At 41.3% G+C, this 21,549-nt stretch overlaps 2 protein-coding genes across 12 annotated transcripts in view; both read right to left on the reverse strand.

Moving 5' to 3' along the window:
* Positions 1-21,549, reverse strand: part of LOC126622351 (disease resistance protein RUN1-like) — a 78,458-nt gene that overhangs the window by 40,869 nt on the left and 16,040 nt on the right. For 2 of the 10 annotated variants that reach the window (XM_050291050.1, XM_050291054.1), the window contains exons 5-9: positions 15,889-16,687; positions 13,898-15,520; positions 12,439-13,528; positions 12,038-12,319; positions 11,098-11,934 (exon numbers count right to left, since the gene is read on the reverse strand). In XM_050291050.1, coding sequence (XP_050147007.1) covers positions 11,098-11,934; positions 12,038-12,319; positions 12,439-13,528; positions 13,898-15,520; positions 15,889-16,667 — 4,611 coding nt within the window. In that variant the 5' untranslated portion in view covers positions 16,668-16,687. Of the gene's footprint in view, positions 1-10,197; positions 11,003-11,097; positions 11,935-12,037; positions 12,320-12,438; positions 13,529-13,897; positions 15,521-15,888; positions 16,688-21,549 lie in introns of those variants that run through there. The other 8 variants (XM_050291058.1, XM_050291055.1, XM_050291056.1 and 5 more) reach the window with 7 other exon arrangements.
* On the reverse strand, positions 19,251-20,936 carry LOC126622380 (uncharacterized). 2 transcript variants are annotated; one of them, XM_050291104.1, is made up of 4 exons: positions 20,798-20,936; positions 20,193-20,357; positions 19,867-20,102; positions 19,251-19,689 (listed from the first exon to the last, which is right to left on the reverse strand). In XM_050291104.1, exons 2-4 carry the CDS (start codon positions 20,193-20,195, stop codon positions 19,437-19,439), a joined length of 492 nt encoding a protein of 163 aa, XP_050147061.1. In that variant the 5' UTR covers positions 20,196-20,357; positions 20,798-20,936; the 3' UTR covers positions 19,251-19,436. The 2 variants fall into 2 exon arrangements, with proteins under 2 accessions (XP_050147061.1, XP_050147060.1); XM_050291103.1 differs by having other exon boundaries at positions 20,189-20,357.

Below are 21,549 nucleotides of genomic sequence, written 5' to 3' on the forward strand. Positions count from 1 at the left end.
GTATAAGGCCGACTGAAGAATTTGAGGGTCAAAACAAGTCCATCAAATCTAGAGTACGTTCCACCCTGCTGATATGGGATACTTTTGCTTTTGACAGAGTAATGGATGTATCGGCACGTGTGCTGTTACGCTTGTCTCCACATGCTTCCTTGTATCCTTCGCACTTGCCCTATCTGTTCCTCAAGCAGATGCGGAATCTTCCCTGGAAACATAAGATGTTGAAGATGAGTACTCGAGAGCAATGCCAGGTAAGTAATCAGGTAAGGGGTTCCAGGCAGTCAGTTCCTGGCTGGAAGCTTGATTCCAAGTGCTGACTGATTGCTCTCTTTCTCCTTGTCTTGTAGGTAAAAACAAGGCCAAAAGAAAAAACAGGGAAAAAGCATGATATGGGATACTCTTGCTTTTAACCCTGATGATATGAGATATTCTTGCTCTAGTATAGCTTGTTTGCAGAGGTATTATCGGGGGGAAAGAAAGCTGAATATTTCTAAAGGCTTTGTTGGGAGTGCCCTCTCAGATATGATGAAGGGTTGAGCATTTTTGCAGGTCTGCCTTTCCGTTGGGGATGGAGGTCGACATATATAGGAGTCTCCCTAACAACAAGTAGTAATGCTATTCCTTTACCCTGCTTGGTCATAGCACGGTAGTGGGAGCTGCCAGTTTCACATGTTTTAACTCTGTCAGAGCACTTTGAAAAAGTGGTCTGTGGTATCTGGCTCTCGAGATTCGGAGAACGATGCCTCTTCGATTTTTGAGAAAGCAATCATGTTGGGGGTCTGACTCTCGAGATTCGGAGAGCAGTGTCTCTTCGATTTTTGAGGAAGTAATCATGTTGGGAGTCTGGCTCTCGAGATTCGGAGGGCGGTGCCTCTTCGATTTTGGAGCAAGCAATCTTGTTGGGAGTGTTGTCTCGAATGTGAGTAAAGGTTGGACATGTTTGCTAGTCTACCTTGCCACGAAGCACAAAGGTTGACACATAGGGACTTTCCAATTATCCAGCAATGGTACTGTTCCTTTACCCTCTCTTCGATTTTGAGAAAGTAGTCATGTTGGGAGTCTGGCTCTCGAGATTCGGAGGATGGTGCCTCTTCGATTTTGGAGCAAGCAATCTTGTTGGGACTGTTTTCTCGAATGTGAGTAAAGGTTGGGCATGTTTGCTAGTCTACCTTGCCACGAAGCACAGAGGTTGACACACAGGGACTTTCCAATTATCCAGCAGTGGTACTGTTCCTTTACCCTTGTGGGTAATAATATGGTAGCTAGACCTTCAAAATTTATGTGTCTAAACTTTGTTAGTGCTGTTTCTTTGCTATTCTTTTACCTTTCTTGATCAGAGCGATGTAGTGGGAGCTGCAAGCTTCACGTGCTCAACTTTGGCAGAGAACTTTGGCAAAGTGATCTGTGGTACCCATGAGTTATTGTTGCGTGTGGGAAGTGGGTGATTGAACAGTAAGATTCATGTGCTTTCTACGTCACCAGAAGTCTTCGACAGAATGCCCATAATTTCTGCAAAGCTGAGTGTGCGTGTGACAGGTGCTGACAAGGCTAGAAAAGTAGGTGCCTCTTTGATTTCTGAGATCGGCCCTCGTGGTCTCTGAGCAGCCCAGCTTTTGAGAAAGCGAGCGCCTCTTCGAATGATTCGGAGAACGGTGCCTCACCGATTTTTGAGAAAGCAATCATGCTGGGGGTCTGGCTCTCGAGATTCGGGGAGCAGTGTCTCTTCGATTTTTGAGAAAGTAATCATGTTGGGAGAGTGGCTCTCGAGATTCGGAGGGCGGTGCCTCTTCGATTTTGGAGCAAGCAATCTTGTTGGGAGTGTTTTCTCGAATGTGAGTAAAGGTTGGGCATGTTTGCTAGTCTACCTTGCCACGAAGCACAGAGGTTGACACACAGGGACTTTCCAATTATCCAGCAATGGTACTGTTCCTTTACCCTCTCTTCGATTTTTAAGAAAGTAGTCATGTTGGGAGTCTGGCTCTTTAGATTCGGAGGACGGTACCTCTTCGATTTTGGAGCAAGCAATCTTATTGGGAGTGTTTTCTCGAATGTGAGTAAAGGTTGGGCATGTTTGCTAGTCTACCTTGCCACGAAGCACAGAGGTTGACATACATGGACTTTCCAATTATCCAACAGTGGTACTGTTCCTTTACCCTTGTGGGTAATAATATGGTAGCTAGACCTTCAAAATTTATGGGTCTAAACTTTGTTAGTGCTGTTTCTTTGCTATTCTTTTACCCTTCTTGGTCAGAGCGATGTAGTGGGAGCTGCAAGCTTCACGTGCTCAACTTTGGCAGAGAACTTTGGCAAAGTTATCTGTGGTACCCATGAGCTATTGTTGCGTGTGGGAAGTGGGTGATTGAACAGTAAGATTCATGTGTTTTCTACTTCCCCAGAAGTCTTTGACAGAATGCCCATAATTTCCGCAAAGCTGAGTGTGCGTGTGACAGGTGCTGACAAGGCTGGAAAAGTAGGTGCCTCTTCGATTTCTGAGATCGGCCCTCGTGGTCTCTAGGGAGCCCAGCTTTTGAGAAAGCGAGCGCCTCTTCGATTTCTGAGATCGGCATTCGTGGTCTTTGAGCAGCCCAACTTTTGAGAAAGCAAACGGCTCTTCGATTTCTGAGATCAACCCTCGTGATCTCTAAGCAGCCCAACTTTTGAGAAAGCAAACGCCTCTTCGATTTCTGAGCAGGCGCCTCTTTGATTTCTGAAGCTCCGTCGAGTGCAGATTTTTATAGGGGCTGGCATTAAGTTCCAAAGCACACTTGAATCTCCACTAGTAGAAGCTTCATTCTTGCACTTCTAAGATCTTGATTTGTCCGACCTCTTCTCTCTTCAACACCTTTGAAAATGTCTGGCCCCTCCGACCGTCGTTTTGACTTGAACCTTGTTGAAGAGGCAGCCCCGCCTTCTCCAGACAACATATGGCGCCCATCCTTCGTCTCCCCAACTGGTCCTCTTACCGTTGGGGATTCCGTGATGAAGAATGATATGACCGCTGCGGTGGTGGCCAGGAACCTTCTCACTCCCAAAGATAACAGACTACTTTCCAAACGGTCTGATGAGTTAGCTGTTAAGGATTCGCTGGCTCTCAGTGTTCAGTGTGCAGGTTCTGTGTCTAATATGGCACAACGCCTATTTGCTCGAACCCGCCAAGTTGAATCATTGGCGGCTGAAGTGATGAGTCTCAAACAGGAGATTAGAGGGCTCAAGCATGAGAATAAACAGTTGCACCGGCTCGCACATGACTATGCTACAAACATGAAGAGGAAGCTTGACCAGATGAAGGAAACTGATGGTCAGGTTTTACTTGATCATCAGAGATTTGTGGGTTTGTTCCAAAGGCATTTATTGCCTTCGTCTTCTGGGGCTGTACCGCGTAATGAAGCTCCAAATGATCAACCTCTGATGCCTCCTCCTTCTAGGGTTCTGTCCAGTACTGAGGCTCCAAATGATCCCCCTCCGGTGCCTTCTCTTTCTGGGGCTCTACCGACTGCTGAGACTTCTCCTAAGCAACCTTTGTGAAGGCTCCCTCTTGTGTGTTTATTTTGACTCATGTATATGTACATATTTGTAGCTTATCGGGGATATCAATAAATAAGCTTTCCTTCATTTCAACGTATTGTGTTAAATACACCAAAGCCTTCTTCGCTAAGTTCTTTGAATTTTCTTTTGTTGAAGCTTGTATGTTGAAGCTTTCTGAGTGGAGCATGTAGGTTGGGGTAGTGTTCCCTTAATTTCCCGAGTGAGGAAAACTTCTTGGTTGGAGACTTGGAAAATCCAAGTCACTGAGTGGGATCGGCTATATGAATCTTAGAACGCCATTGTGCTCGATCCTGTGTCATGTCCTTCGTTAGATCCAAGTACTCTAAGTCTTTTCTTAGAGTCTCTTCCAAAGTTTTCCTAGGTCTTCCTCTACCCCTTCGGTCCTGAACCTCTGTCCCATAGTCGCATCTTCTAATCGGAGCGTCAGTAGGCCTTCTTTGCACATGTCCAAACCACCGTAACCGATTTTCTCTCATCTTTCCTTCAATTTCGGCTACTCCTACTTTACCCCGGATATCCTCATTCCTAATCTTATCCTTTCTCGTGTGCCCACACATCCAACGAAGCATCCTCATCTCCGCTACACCCATTTTGTGTACGTGTTGATGTTTCACCGCCCAACATTCTGTGCCATACAGCATTGCCGGCCTTATTGCCGTCCTATAAAATTTTCCCTTGAGCTTCAGTGGCATACGGCGGTCACACAACACGCCGGATGCACTCTTCCACTTCATCCATCCAGCTTGTATTCTATGGTTGAGATCTCCATCTAATTCTCCGTTCTTTTGCAAGATAGATCCTAGGTAACGAAAACGGTCGCTCTTTGGTATTTCTTGATCTCCGATCCTCACCCCTAACTCGTTTTGGCCTCTATTTGCACTGAACTTGCACTCCATATATTCTGTCTTTGATCGGCTGAGGCGAAGACCTTTAGATTCCAACACTTCTCTCCAAAGGTTAAGCTTTGCATTTACCCCTTCCTGAGTTTCATCTATCAACACTATATCGTCTGCGAAAAGCATACACCAAGGAATATCATCTTGAATATGTCCTGTTAACTCATCCATTACCAACGCAAAAAGGTAAGGACTTAAGGATGAGCCTTGATGTAATCCTACAGTTATGGGAAAGCTTTCGGTTTGTCCTTCATGAGTTCTTACGGCGGTCTTTGCTCCTTCATACATATCCTTTATAGCTTGGATATATGCTACTCGTACTCCTTTCTTCTCTAAAATCCTCCAAAGAATGTCTCTTGGGACCCTATCATACGCTTTTTCCAAATCTATAAAGACCATGTGTAAATCCTTTTTCCCATCTCTATATCTTTCCATCAATCTTCGTAAGAGATAGATTGCCTCCATGGTTGAGCGCCCTGGCATGAACCCGAATTGGTTGTCCGAAACCCGTGTCTCTTGCCTCAATCTATGCTCAATGACTCTCTCCCAGAGCTTCATTGTATGACTCATTAGCTTAATACCCCTATAGTTCATGCAATTTTGTACGTCGCCCTTATTCTTGTAGATAGGCACCAAAGTGCTCGTTCGCCACTCATTTGGCATCTTCTTCGTTTTCAAAATCCTATTGAAAAGGTCAGTGAGCCATGTTATACCTGTCTCTCCCAAAACTTTCCACACTTCGATTGGTATATCGTCTGGGCCTATTGCTTTTCTATGCTTCATCTTCTTCAAAGCTACAACCACTTCTTCCTTCCGGATTCGACGATAAAAGGAGTAGTTTCTACACTCTTCTGAGTTACTCAACTCTCCTAAAGAATCACTCCTTTCATGTCCTTCATTGAAAAGATTATGAAAATAACCTCTCCATCTGTCTTTAACCGCGTTCTCTGTAGCAAGAACCTTTCCATCCTCATCATTGATGCACCTCACTTGGTTTAGGTCCCTTGTCTTCTTTTCCCTTGCTCTAGCTAGTTTATAGATATCCAACTCTCCTTCTTTGGTATCTAGTCGTTTATACATATCGTCGTAAGCCGCTAACTTAGCTTCTCTGACAGCTTTCTTCGCCTCTTGCTTCGCTTTTCTATACCTTTCACCATTTTCATCGGTCCTCTCCTTGTATAAGGCTTTACAACATTCCTTCTTAGCCTTCACCTTTGTTTGTACCTCCTCATTCCACCACCAAGATTCCTTTTGGTGTGGGGCAAAGCCCTTGGACTCTCCTAATACCTCTTTTGCTACTTTTCGGATACAACTAGCCATGGAATCCCACATTTGGCTAGCTTCCCCCTCTCTATCCCACACACATTGGGTGATTACCTTCTCTTTGAAAATGGCTTGTTTTTCTTCTTTTAGATTCCACCATCTAGTTCTTGGGCACTTCCAAGTCTTGTTCTTTTGTCTTACTCTTTTGATATGTACATCCATCACCAACAAGCGATGTTGATTAGCCACGCTCTCTCCTGGTATAACTTTGCAATCCTTACAAGTTATACGATCCCCTTTCCTCATTAGAAGAAAATCTATTTGTGTTTTTGACGACCCACTCTTGTAGGTGATCACATGTTCTTCTCTCTTCTTAAAGAAGGTGTTGGCTAAGAAGAGATCATATGCCATTGCAAAATCCAAGATAGCTTCCCCATCCTCGTTTCTCTCCCCAAAACCATGGCCACCATGAAAACCTCCATAGTTGCCTGTCTCCCTGCCCACGTGTCCATTTAAATCTCCTCCTATAAATAACTTCTCCGTCTGAGCAATTCCTTGCACCAAGTCTCCAAGATCTTCCCAAAATTTCTCCTTCGAACTCGTATCCAACCCTACTTGAGGTGCGTACGCACTAATCACATTGATAAGTTCTTGTCCTATTACAATCTTGATTGCCATGATTCTATCTCCTACCCTCTTGACATCTACAACATCTTGTACCAAGGTCTTGTCCACGATGATGCCAACACCGTTTCTCGTTCTATTTGTGCCCGAATACCAAAGTTTAAACCCTGAGTTTTCTAGATCCTTTGCCTTACTACCAACCCACTTAGTTTCTTGTAGGCACATAATATTTATCCTTCTCCTCACCATAACTTCCACTACTTCCATAGATTTTCCCGTTAAGGTTCCTATATTCCACGTTCCTAAACGCATTTTGCTCTCTTGAACTCTACCCTTCTGTCCTAGCTTCTTCACCCTCCCCCGTCTAATAGGATCAAAGTACTTCTTTTGTGTGTCCCGGGTAAAGTTGATAGGAGCATATGCTCCCAAACAACTTTGAGTGGAGTCGTTCGAAAAGAAGTTTCTATGGCCCCCTTGCTCATTTAACACTGCATCCGGGTGCCGATGGAGATACAGCGACCCTTGCTCACTTATCACTGTGCTCGGGCCACACAGCGCGCCACTTACGGGTGACGCCCTAGCTTTAGCGCGATTTTGTTCTGGATTCATTTTCATAAGGATTCGACGTGATCATGGAGTGCCGGCTGTCGACTACCTGACGCCCTCCCCCTCCTCCTTTATCCGGGCTTGGGACCGGCCATTAGAACCTGAAAAATTCCCAAACTAATTTACACAGATTTCCTTCAAAACCAAAACCAAAATAGAATGAATTAGTAGAGAGGGTTTAACTAATCTTACTCAGCAGGATGGAATCGAACATGCTGAGACTGGTAGCTATAGATGCAAAGGGGAACCTGCAAAATCGTGGAACTAATCTCACCCTCAAGTGTACCAAAATCATGGAAGATGGCCAAGATGTCTTCGTCCCTGTGTAAATGGAACCTGCAAAATAAACCAACCAACCAAAAAAATCAAATGATAAATGATAACCCAGAAACCCTGACGCACAAAATTGCAGAAGCAGGGCACAAATTAGCATAAAACATATACTCTCTGTAACCAAGCCTCTTCACACCAATCAGAACCCAAACCCAAACAAAACCCCAAATCAATTACAAAAAAATAGGACAAAAGGGCCCAGCCTGTCTCTCTCTCATCCTCCCCTTCCCTTCCATTCCTCTGCCTTCCTAACCCCAACCCTAAATCTCTCTTTCACCCATTCTGTTCGGTTTTTCTCTCACCCTAATCTCCATTTCTGCAAATCACCTACCTCTCTCTCTGACTGTATACTCCCTACCTCTCAAAGCCAATCCAATCCCTCATGAGAACCCATAACCTGATGTAACTAAAAACTTTACCCAAAATATAAACAAAATCTCCTTCTCCCTATCCCTCTCCCCAATAGCCAATCGAATCCCTCATGAGAACCCATAACATGATGTAATTATAAATGTTACACAAAATTACAAAAAACAAAATCTCTCTCTCTCTCTCTCTCTCACTCTCAAAATATACCCAAAAGCTAGAAACTAAAACCTAATCACCCAAATCCCCTAATCCTTATCCAAAAACATAATCAGTCATGTATACCTCATACTGAATCAGATGTGGAAACTCAAATCAAACGCTTCCCAAGCGCCTAAAGTTTCAAAATATCAATCATTTGTCGAGCCTAAAGTTGAAAAATTACAATCCTTTCTTTTCTAACTCTATCAAAAGATTCGAAATACCAGAAAGCAAATAATTGTACTAAAAATAAAGTGAAGTCGGTATAAATTCAAATTAACTTAGCAAAAATCAACAGAGCTACCAATCAAAATAGCAATTTTGTAACTACACATACAGTTTATAGTGCTATGCAAAAATTATATTTGAATGAGGGCCCTTACTATTGAATTGAAAGATGGATGTTCTTTTTTTAAATTAGGCCGACCTCACCAATCAAAATTACAGTGCTATGCACAACAAATATTCGTAATCTATACCAGCTCTAGCCTGCTTCGACCCGTTGGATTTGAAAGGAAAATAGGCAATATAGTAATTTGCCCTGCAAAATCATACGGAAAAATCCATGAGCATGTTGGACAAATCAGAGATATATGGATGCGCAAATACACAGAGACCACAACCAGATTCATCAGAAGCATGGATGAATCTACATGGAAGCACTTGATAATTTTGCTCTTATTCTCTCAGCCACATATACAGTTCTTCGCTTTACCTACGGTTACTGGACCAGAAATACAAAACAAAATCGGTGTGCTTTACTTTGTGAGGTTTGATTTGTAGAGGACCGGAGCTGGGTTTGGTTTTGGCTTGAGGCAGTGGGAGAGGAGTTTCCACCAGAATATTCATTTCAACAGCAAGCGCAGAAATTACATATAAGAGAAACTAAAAAATTGAAGAAACAGAGGTAAGAACACTACCAAATCCGGGCCCACCAGGTCATGCGCTACCACTGCAGTGTAATCTGCTTCTCTGAGACCCATTTGTTCCATAAAATCCGACGCTTTTGAGCTTCAAGAAACCCATAGCCCCCAACTGGTCCAATCCACAAAAAAAAATCATAAACCAAGCAAAAAATTAAAGAAATCTCATACCTTCCATAAAAATCAAAGCGAAAACCAGAGAAGCTACAGTCGTGAGGATATGAAGAGATTGATACCTTACCGGACGTTGGGGGTAGCCCAAGTTGACCGAAATCGACGAAACCTTGCTCGATTTCATCGTTGTATGGCAAACTTATGGCGAATTGAAGCTTGATGAGAAGAAGCGGAGGAACTGCGAGAGAGAGAGAGACAGAGAGAGAGAGACAGAGAGAGAGAGAGAGAGAGAGAGAGAGAATTCGAGAGCTAAACAACAAAATTTCAATGACGGTAACTTTTAACAAAGCAAATGGCAAACCAAACAATAAACAATGAATTTAAAACAGTGCATTACCTGTTGAATCAGAGGAAAAAAACTGAAAACCCCTACCCTCCCATACCTCCCTCTGCCATTCTCTCCTCACCAACCTTATGCGGTAACCCATTAACCCCAAAAAATGCACACAGCCATGCTTTCTCCTCTCTCTCTCTCCCGCTGTCCATATCTCTCTCTAAAATTGGAGAAAGTCCCATAGGTCCTGGCAGAGGACCTAGCTAAATCTCTCTCTCACTCGGTCGAAGCCCGTAGCTCCCATCTCTCTCCAATCTGTCAGTCCCTCTGTCCCCCTCCTCTCCTCCCCACAACAACCCTCTGACCGATGCATGAGCCACCTTGCGCTTCCTCGGCCATATCATCTGGTGGATCTTGAAGAATTACATAGCTTGGGGGTATCATCTTGAGGACCCATATCATCTGGATCAGAACAAGGCCCTCCTCCGTACATATTGCTCCACTCTTCGTCTGGAGGGTGGAGTTCTAACTCTCGGAGTGACAGACCAGCAGCATCTGCACCTCTAGGCCGGGGCATATTCTGTATAGCCCATCCGAAAAAGAGATTGTAACTATGAGATTTCAGATTGTGATTGACACCAAAAATTAACTAAAACTACCGTATAGAATTTTTAGCAACCAGTTAACAAGAAAGTTAATCCTCTTCGACAGAATAAAGTTGCAGGCGTTGAGTTTAGCGGCATTATTAACAAGAGCAGAAACCATGCAACTCCATCATCATGCATGAGTGGTATTTTAGGAAGTACAACTAGACCTGCATGTGAGGTCCTATTTGTCATGAAAAAATGATTGACACTGATGATGAAAGGTCAAAGGGACTAACTTTTGATGATAGAAAGGGTTCCTGGCAAGAAAGCAGCGAATAGAAGCAAACAGTTGGGTGCCAAGTCCCGGAGAATGATGGGAGGAGAGAAGAAGAGGGCTTCTCTGAACATATTAAAAACCTTAAATGCATTTATAAGTTAAATTAAACCACCACAGAAACAAGAAAGTTCAAAAAGAGAGAACATATTAAAAACAGATCAAAGGCATGCAAAAAAATACATACTGTATCTGCAAACTAGATGATTAAACCAGAAAGTTTCCTAGCTTAGTCGTCGTGGTTTGTCATTATGGTTGTCATCATCGTCATCATTAGCATCACCGTCTTGGTCCCCCTCATCATCATCTTCATCATCGTCTTGGTCCTCCTCATCATCATCCTCATCGTCGTTGTCATCATCCTCATCAAAATCATCATCTTCATGATCCTCATCAGAATCATCAACTTCGGTAGAAATTTTTTCTAAGGCCCGTTCGTAAGGGATAGAATAGTAAAAAAAGGACCAACCTTCGAAAGTCGTAAGTTTGTTGCATAGTAAACGTACCCCTATTTTTACCACAGTATCTGGAAATTTTGCAATAACATGGACCAAATCACCTTCTTCCAAATTGAACTCAGTTTCCGACAACGATATATTTCCCAGGCAAAGGTACTCTTGTTTGACAATATCATTTCTTATACTGACATAAAAACTAGTACCCTTGGTGTGATTAATAACATAAATATCATAATACCCCTGAGGATCAGACGAGCTGTCGTCACGAGCAACACAAGCCAGGCACACAGCCAATGCTTTTGCATTACAACCAATTTCCTTAGGCACTTCAAAAGAGACTTGGGCACCCTCGTTGACTTGATTGAACCAAGTGGGAATTTGCCTTCCTACAAGTCTCATGTATCCATCTCCTGTCCATCCCTACACCATGTTGAACAAGATTTGTGTGAGTAATACATGCATAACACACATATGCGAGGGAGGGAGGAGAGGGGGTGCTGTGGAAGAGAGAGAACCTGTAGCGTGCTATCCTTAAGAAGGAAATCCATGACATTGTTGTGTGTTAACATATCAAGTCTGAGGCCCGAGTTTAACGCGCTCTCCAAGCCTGGAAACTCAATGAGTTTGGGGGAACTGAGATACACGATTGTCGACATGCCTGAAAAATCTGACATTCTTTCTAATGCAGAGCAGTCCTTCATCTCCAGGATACCCAAACTTTTTGGTAAATCTGTGATCTCGACAAGGTTTCTGCAACTATCCAAGCGTAGTTCAATAAGCATGGACAGGCCACTGAGGCTTGGAAGGCTCTGAAAATTATTGTTATCTAGAAATAAGTACTCTAAACAAGGTAGACTACACCCAATATCATTAGGCACTTCCATTAAATTGCAGTGTCCCAAAGATAACTCTGTTAAAGAGCCTAAGCCTCGTAAGGAAGGTAGCTGCAAAGGACACTTCAAGTAACTCAAAGATAAGCGCTCGAGCTTCTCCAGTCGTACGATGGAAGGTGGTACTTTTTTTATGGCCGTCCCATCAGCAAAAAGAGTGACCAATGATGCCATTTTTCCCAAGTGCTCAGACAAGCTTCGGAATCTTGAACAGCCATCGAGAACAAGAGTTTTGACAGATTTCAACTTGTAGAAACTCCTCGGGAGAGCCTTAAGCGTTTCACAGTCTTTCAAATTCACCAACACAAGACTCTTGAGATCTCCGATGGACTTGTGAACTTTAGCCAACCTCTTACAGTCTTTGAGTATCAATTTCTCAAGATTTGGGAATTTCGAAAAGTCTGGCAATTGTGTTAGATCGTGGGAGTGGCTGAGATTCAGAATCTTCAACTTACTAAGCAACTGTTAAGAAAAATCAAATTTAAATTAAAAATTTAAATCCAAAAAGAAGATGCAGAGCATAAAAATAATTCCTAATTTGGTTCAGGTTACGCATTGTACTTACCCCAGAATACTCACAAAGAACTTGTTTGAGGCTGCTATACCGCATGTCGATAGCGACTATGCTTGGTTGACACAATTCTATTGGTATGAACTCCAATGGGAATCCATGCCAGCACAACCATCTTAGATTTTTGGAAAGACATTGGTATCCCCCAGCAAGCCGAACGTAGTTTAGTTGGAGCAATCTCAGTCCCTTCATATTTCTAAATGCCTCAGTACTGAAACTAGCCTCTTCAAGGCTCAGCATATTCAAAGCCAGACCACCAATTTTTTCAGTTCCCTGCTATCCGAAAAACAGACTCTAAATAAGAGAAGGCTTTGCATGAAAAAAAGTTCGATTACTTATACTTCTCTTTCATTACGTACACATTTAACATAAAGTTCGATTAGGAAAGTACTTACAGATTTGTCTATCAACACAGCATTTACATCTTCAGGACGCCACAATCTACTTCGTTCTCCAGGGAAATCAGGATTTTCTGCATGCACGATATCTCTGCCCATATCACGAAGCAAATCATGCATCATCATCTTGTTTTTGCCATTAATAGTTACAAGGCACCGATTAAGGAGGACCTTGATTCCTGCTGTTGCATAAAGGCCACAACCATCCAAGATTTGTATGACATCATTCTTGTCCATTCCGATAAAAAAACAAGCTATATCAAGGAATATCCCCCTCTCATAATCATCATTTAGCCCGTCGTAGCTTATTTTCAGCTGTGCCTGAATTTTTCCAGGAGGAATTATTTTCAATTTATCCAATATACTTTTCCATTCTGCTACACTTCCTTCGAAAAGAGTAGATCCTAAAATTTGAAGAGCCAGCGGCAGTCCTCCACAGTAATTGACAACTTCTTTTGCAAGCTCGAGATATTTACTAGGACAACAACTACTTCTGAAAGCATGCCAACTTAGGAGCTCAAGAGCTTCTTTTCGATCCATTCTTTTTGCCGGAAATATCATATCAACTGCAAATTGCTTTAGTATATGTTTGTTTCTTGTTGTGATGATAATTCTGCTCCCCGGGCCAAAAGAGTGGCGATTTCCAGCTAATTCGTGTAGCTGCTTCACATCGTCTACATCATCAAATATGACAAGTACCTTTAAGCATTGAAATCTTTCCCCTACCAAGGCGGTCCCTGCAGCAACACTGCTTACCTTTGTCTTGGTCGTTTGCAAGATATCAGAAAGAAGTTGGTTTTGCAATTTTTCTAGTTTCTTTTCCCTCACTTTTTCAAGGAAACTTTTACCTTCAAACATTTCATAAAATTTGTTATAAATGGCTTTTGCAATCGTTGTTTTACCTATTCCACCCATACCTGTAATTCCAATCACGCGAACATCATCCGAACATCCGATGCCTAAACATTTACTGATATCTAGCACTCGAGAATCTATTCCGACTGGGTAGGGCGCTACGTCTAAATATTTGTTGTTCAGCTTCGTAGTGACTTCATTAGTAATCATCCTGATAAACTTTGCTTCATGCCTGGCATTAGTGAAGTTGAGAAGCAAAACGAAGATTGTTATACAACTACAAGACGAAATTGAACTAATACACAAAATTATTTATCATGATTAGAGATTTTAATTAAGACAATTTTCTTTGAGGTGTTGTGCTTAAACTTAGCAGACATCAATTAAACTTAAAATTAAATAAGAAACACAAACAAACAAAACCAGCATCCCCACCGCAGGCATTCGCCGGCAGCTTCCCAGCTGTGATTAGTGTAGCCTTAACAGTTTAAGCTTTATTGTATGATTTTATTAAAAGAGGTCTAAGAAATCGCATGCTTCCAAATTAATAAGCAAAGGTACGTTAAAGCCTTAATTCATAAGAAAAGAAATTAGTAAGTACCCGTCCAAAGTGTTTCTGAGATCCCACCCAGACAAATTCGAAGCTTCATTAAGAGCGGTTCTCCACCTCTCTAACTTCCACCTCTCTACCTTCTTTTCATCTGTATGTTTCAGAAACGATTGTGAAAAACTACCAGTCTGTTTCCTGACATGCGAAGGATCAACGTCATAGAATATCGGCAAAACTAATTGCCCTAGCGTTCTTCTACATTCCATGATCTTAACCAGCTCCTCGAGACACCAGCTGGAGTCCGCGTACCATCTTGAGAAGACGATGATAGAGATCCTAGAACCCTGGATTGCCCGCACAAGTTCGGTAGTTATATCTTCTCCTCTTCTTAGTTTTTCGTCGTCAATAAAGGCGTTGATTCCGGCCTTTGTCAATGCTTCGTGGAGGTGGCCCGTGAAGTTTTTACGTGTGTCTTCGCCTCTAAAGCTTATGAACACTTCGTAAAGTGAGCCTTTTGAGGAGGACGATGACAGGGAGGCAGAGGAGGACGATGAGGATGAGGATGAGGGCAAGGAGGTGGAGGAGGCAGAGGAGGCAGAGGAGGAAGATGAGGATGAGGGTGAGGGCGAGGAGGCGGAGGAGGACGATGAGGATGAGGGCAAGGAGGAGGACGAGGATGAGGCTTTATCGGGGACGGAGATATTCATTTGGCGAAAGACGAGGCCGAGGGAGCAGAGGAGGAAGATGAGGACATCAAAGACAAGACTGGAATTGCGAGCCGCAAAGTGGTAGGGCACTAACACCAGCACCAGAGTTAACAACTTCCCTAAGCTCAACCAAGATATATCGCGGAATATCTCCCTCTCGTAGTCATCATTCAACCCTTTGTAACTTATTTTCAGCTGTTCCTGAATGTTATCAAGAGGAATTTCTTTCAATTTATCCAATGTACTTTTCCAATCTCCTATGCTTCGGTTGAACAGGTTAGAACCTAAAACTTGAAGAGCCAATGGCACTCCTCCACAGTAATTGACAACTTCTCTTGCAAGCTCAAGATATTGACTAGGACAACAACTACTTCTGAAAGCATGCCAACTTAGGAGCTCAAGAGCTTCTTCTCGTTTCATTTCTATCGCCGGATATACCATATCAACTGCAAATTCTTTTAACACATGTTCGTTTCTTGTTGTGATGATAATTCTGCTCCCCGAGCCAAAAGAGTGGCGATTTCTAGCTAATTCGTGTAGCTGCTTCACATCGTCTACATCATCAAATATGACAAGTACCTTTAAGCGTCGAAATCTTTCCCCTACCAAGGCGGTCCCTGCAGCAACACTGCTTACTTTTGTCTTGGTGGTTTGCAAGATATCAGAAAGAAGTTGTTTTTGCAATTTTTCTAGTTTCTTTTCCCTCACTTTTTCAAGGAAACTTTTACCTCGAAACTTGTCAGAAAATTGATTATAAATGGCTTTAGCAAGCGTTGTTTTACCTATTCCACCCATGCCCAAAATTCCAATCACCCGAACATCATCTGAATCTCCAATGCATAAATAATTACTAATATCTTGCACTCGAGAATCTATTCCGACTTGGTAGGGCGCTACGTCTAAGTATGTGTTGTTCAGCTTCCTAGTGACTTCCTCAGTAATCATCCTGATAAACTTTGCTTCATGCCTGGCATTAGTCAAGTTGAGAAGCAAAACGAAGATTATTATACAACTACAAGACGAAATTGAACTAATACACAAAATTACTTATCATGACTAGAGATTTTATTTAAGACAATCTTCTTTGAGGTGTTGTGTTTAAACTTAGCAAAAATCAATTAAAATTTCAGATTAGAAACACAAACAAACAAAACCAGCATCTCTTCCCTCTGCAGCCATTCGACGGCGGCTCTCCTGCTGTGTTAGTGTAAGCTTAACAGTTGAAGCTTTATTGTATGATTTTATTAAAAGAGGTTTAAGAAATCTCATGCTTCCAAATTAATAAGAAAAGGCACGTTAAAGCCTAAATTCATAAGAGAAGAAATTAGTAAGTACCCGTCCAAAGTGTTTTGGAGATCCCAGCCAGACAAATTCGAAGCTTCAGTAAGAGCAGTTCTCCACCTCTCTTCCTTCCATCTCGCTACCTTCTTTTCATCTATATGTTTCAGAAACAATTGTCCAAAACTGTCAATCTGCTTCCTGACATGCGAAGGATCAATGTCATAGAATACCGGCAAAACTAATTGCCCCAGCGTTCTTCTACACTCCATGATCTTAACCAGCTCCTCGAGGCACCAGCTGGAGTTCGCATATTGTCTAGAGAAGACGATGATAGAGATCTTGGAACCTTGGATTGCCCGCTCAAATGCGGTTGTTAATTCTTCTCCCCTTTTTAGTTCTTCGTCGTCAATAAAAGCATTGATTCCAGCCTTTGTTAATGCTTCATAGAGGTGGCCCGTGAAGTTTTTACGTGTGTCTTCGCCTCTGAAGCTTATGAACACGTCGTAGAGCGAACCTTTTGAGAAGGAGGACGAGGACAAGGAGGCGGAGGTGGACGATGAGGATGAGAATGAGGGCGAGGAGGTGGAGGACGATGAGGATGAGGATGAGGATGAGGATGAGGATGAGGATCCGGGTGAGGAGGAGGAGGACGACGAGGCTTTATTGGGGACTGAGGCATTCACTTGGTGAAAGACGAGGCCGAGGGAGCAGAGGAGGAAGATGAGGACATCAAAGACAAGACCGGAATTGCGAGCCGCAAAGTGGTAGGACACCAACACCAGCACCAAAGTTAACAGCTTCCCTAAGCTCGACCAGGTATCCATTTCCTTCATTTTCTTTAGGCAAATTGAAGGTTTTCGGAGAGGATCCTCTCCGGACCCAAACCCACCGGAGCCTCCGGATCTTCCTCCTTCTTCCTTCTTCTCTGCAGATTTCCTTCTTCCTTCTTCTCTGCAGATTTAGTTCTGCTTCTTCTTCAATTCTTCTTCTTCACTTCCTTCTTCCTTCTTTGTTTGTTTATCGGAAAACTTTCTTCTTCAATTATGCATCTTCTGCATCTTCTCCGACAACCAGCTCCGAGGAAGTCACGACGCCGGCTTCGGGAAAGCACGACGCCGACTCCGGGAAAGCCCAAGATGCCGACGAAGACGGATCCGGATGCTCCGGTTGGTTTGGGTCCGGAGAGGATCCTCTCCCAAGGTTTTTGGCGATATTGATTTTCTTTTTTTTCTGCCGGAACTACTTTCTTCTTCTTATAATTAATAAACCCGTCAACCCATGAGGCTGGGCCCCATTTCCCTCAGCCTTTTCCTTTTTCCTTTACTTTTTTCTTCTTTTTTGGCGATTTTCCTTCACTTTTGGTCAATCATGTGCGTTTTCATTGGACGGAGGACTATGCATGTTGGGTGATCGCCAAACGGCTGGAAAAAATTTATAACCAAGCGGACATTTTTTTTTTCTCTGATGTTCAACTGCAAGCAGAAATTCTGTTAGTTTAAAGGATTTAAGGATTAAGTGCATTTTTTAAAGAGGATTAGCTTGGAAGGGATAACTAAGCATATTTAAAAGAGGAGTTAAATGTCCACATCAGAAATAACAGTAAAAAAATACGCATTAGTGTCAGCAAGTTTAATTTTTTTTTAACAAACGATATTATCAGGAATGTCTCACAATAAGCTAACAATAATGTGGTTCAAACTTTTATTCTTACTTTTTGTTCTAAATACTTATTAAAATCATGAAAAATAAATAATGTAATAAAAAGTGGTTTAAATTTGACATATCAGATGGAGAATAAAATTTTAAAAAAAAATCAAAGTGCCACATAAGCTTTCAAATTTAAAATTTATGTTTGAAATTTAAAATCTACTTTGGAAATGAACAAATCAGTTGTTTTTTTTTTATGGATTTCTTTATAGATAATGTTGGCGGTATTAGAAAATTTTATTAACATGAAAAAAAATATACTTAATCAATGGACATAAACCTTAACCCTTAATTTGGTCCAAGATATTATTAGAGAATTCCCACTTGATTTGGTCCCATATAATTTTATTTTCCCTGCTAGCAAGATTATGAATTCCAACTATCTTTAGTTTTGTTGGAATAATTTCCCTAGTCATAATACAAAATTAAGAATACCAACTATGCTTTTTTTTTTCGGCTAGAACAATAAAAAATAAATTAAAAAATCAAGATCAAAGAAAATGATAGGAAAGAGCAACAGCTTGCATATGTATAGTTTATATGAAAGTGAATTATATGCTTTTGCTTATATCTTTATTTTATTTTTATGAGTTCGTGTTTGTACCAAGATAGCAGTCAATTTAAGATTAGTATTGAATGGCTCTATAATAAACAGCCCAACTTTCCAAGATCCGGAATCAAGTGGGTCTAAAGAATTGCATAGCTTGGGTTATCATTTTGAGGACCCATATCATCTGGATCAGACCAAGGCCAGCGCCCACCGTACATATTGAGCCTATGCCACTTTTCGGCTGGAGAATGGAGTTCAAACACTTGGATTAACAAACCACCAACATCTGCACATATAGGCCGGGGCATATTTTGTATAGCCCATCGAAAAAAAAGAGATTGTAACTATATGAGATTTCAGGTTGTGATTAACACTAACAAATTAACTAAAACGAATGTGTAGAATTTTAAGCAACCAGTTAGCAAGAAAGTTAATCCTGTGACTAAATAAAGTTGCAGGCATTGAGTTTAGTAGCATTATTAACAAGGAAGAGCTGAAACCATGCAACTCCATCATCATGCATGAGTGGTATTTTTGGAAATACAAACATACCTGCATATGAGGGTCCTAATTGTCATGAAAATCTATAAGCATCTTAAAAAAATATATATTTTCTCACTCATATATCTGTTTCAAATTTATATAGACAATAATCAAAAGGCTCAATTACTAGTGCACCTTTGAAAGTGTGAAAAAAATCTCATCCTGCCTCTTGAAACTTATTTTGATCCAATTTACTTACTTTTTAAAATATGTAAATGTGTCTCATTTTATCGTATATTGTTGGTTTCAGTAAGTTTTTCTTCAATGTCGCTCACGTTAACGTGTCATCCATGTGTCAAAAGATAGAGTACCTTTTTGTCTTTTCCGGTTCTCCAACTCAATACAAGTCAGTTCTTCTCCTTCACTTCTTTAGCTCATTTCACTCTCCCTTTCTATCTCTCACTGATTTCTATCTCTTGGTCTTTTTGACTTTTGGCTAAATAATGTTTAAAAATTATGAGTTTTCACCTTTTTTATAATTTGTGATTCTCTTTTCCACGTGTCAGTGAGTGAGTTATGTTTAACTCATATAAATGACAAGTTTGATATTCAGTTATTACTTTTTTATTGCGTGTCTTTAACCGCAAATTCATATCTCAATAAAGCGTGCAACAAATCAAGTCTTACTGTAGTATTTGAGAAACATTATATGTCAAAATTACAAAGCAATCTTTTGTACAAATTAAGATAAAATATTGTTCAGATTATCGAATCATATGCATAATTTCCCAATGGTTCACATAAAACCTCAGCAAAGCCTTCTATAAATAACACTTCGTCTCTGACAATCTTCACACAAGCATTAGCAATCAAACGTGCTTTTCAAGGAAGGTAATGATAAGCTAATTAACCTCGTTCGGCGACCGTTCTTGAACGAAATGCGATCTTTAGGACATGAATTGAATCTCCAAATTGGGGACAAACTTTTCACCCTCCCAATGTCGATGTAGTAATCTATCCCTGGAAATTTGTTTACATAATCCTTGCCTCCCATTATATAAAGTGACGGAACTTTAACAATTAGATTCGTCAAGCCGAATTCTTCTCTAAGTGCCCTACCAATACATAACGTAAAGTTCAAGAAATCATTAACATGTACTTACCACTTGAATCCAAGTTAGCAGGGTTAAACTAATTTCAAATGATAAGTCTGATGATTCGATAATAATGTTTTTTTCATTAACTCTTCTAGTATGCGGAAGTAGTAGTGATTCGAAGATCAAATGCGTTACCTATACGGAATGTGCAGTGCAGTTTGGAAGCCCGATTTCTCATACAGAGCTCCATATGCAGCAAGATCTTCCTTGGTGAACCAAGGGGGAAGAGGGTCAGATGGATCCACCAAGTCCATGATCTCCTGGTTTTCTACAGCTATTGGTATTTTGCTTCTGGAGAAAAGGATGTAAATGTTCCAAACAACTGTTTTCGCATCAAAGCGCCTGAAATCAGCCTCTGCCCGGCCAGGTTCCTATAGTAGTGGTAACAGTAAGTTGCAACTTGTAAGCAAGCTAGTCATGGCATAGATACGGACAACAAGACCAAGAAAATACACACCTGCCATCTTGAAATGTATAAGCCCTCAGGGAGCTTTTTAACGAATTTTAGAGGGCCTAGTGGCATGATTGGCACTCCGATTGTTATAACTCCCAAGACCCTATCTAGGTACGCAAGGGCAAATAAGTACGTTGGCCGACCTCCAAAATTCTTTTCCCACGAGGAAAACCTACGTAAAATTTATGATCAAACGTGTTACATTGCAATTCTCTTAAGCTTTTACTGCATAATATGATTAGCACATAAGGAAATATAAATGTTATAATCCTTGAAACAATAAGTTTTTCATTTGCCGGATGAACAACAAAGCAAATAAATGCACGTTGTAGTGATTTTACACTCTCATTCTCCTACTACACTCTCCTGTTTTTTGTATCTTTGAACTCTTCTTTGATTTATTCAACCCATTATGAACAAATGGGAGTTTGGAAATCACAAATGTCATCTTTACAACAAATTGCTTTTTCAATCAAACTTGTAATAACAACCAAACAATGATTAATGAAACAAAGAACCAACTTTCAAATTTGGAGCTCATTTTCTAGCCAAAATTAAAAACAAAAAAGGCCAAAAATTAAAAACAAAAAAGTGTATCTGAAAATTTTGTACCTTAGGAATAGCAAGGGAATCGATAATTCCAAAGACGCCACTGATGAGGTCGCGGTAGGAGGCTTTGTCTAGTTGGGAAGGCGGGTCGGAGAGTTCGTGTCCGCGATAGTCGAGAGCAATGGCTCGGAAGCTGGAGTGGGGCCAGACCAATCATTTGGTGCCGTCACGAGTACCAAATTTCAGGGAAATCATGTTGTTTCCATGCAGTTTCTCAAAAACCTAAAAAAAAATCAGCGAGTCGACTCAGCGAGTTCACTAAGGGTGCGTTTGTTACACCGGACTATCTCGAACTGGATTAGTTTCAAGGACTAAGCTGGACTGGCTTAGACTAGACTAAGTTGGACTATTTTTGTGAAGCGTTTGATAGTGTTGGACTAAAAAGCAGGATAATGAAAATAATAATAATTAATTCTGTTTTTTTTCTTTTCTTTTTCTTGTTCCAGAACACTCTCTCTGGACTAAGAAACATCTCTCTTCCCTTAGCTTTTTTTCCGTCCAAATTCCACAATTTTGGACTAAGAATCTCTCTTCCCTCTCCTTTTTTTCGTCCAAATTCCATAATTTTCAAGAATCTCATCTCCTTGAGAGAGAGAACCTGCACATCCAGGGAGGCCAATGCGGCAACCAGATCGGCTCCAAGTTTTGGGAGGTCATCTACGACGGGCACGGCGTTGACCCCATCGGAAGGCACCACGGAGACGCCGGCTCCGATCTCCAGCTCGAGAGGATCAACATCTACTACAATGAGGCCT

The sequence above is a fragment of the Malus sylvestris genome, chromosome 5, assembly GCF_916048215.2.
Source record: "Malus sylvestris chromosome 5, drMalSylv7.2, whole genome shotgun sequence".
Lineage (NCBI taxonomy): Eukaryota > Viridiplantae > Streptophyta > Magnoliopsida > Rosales > Rosaceae > Malus > Malus sylvestris.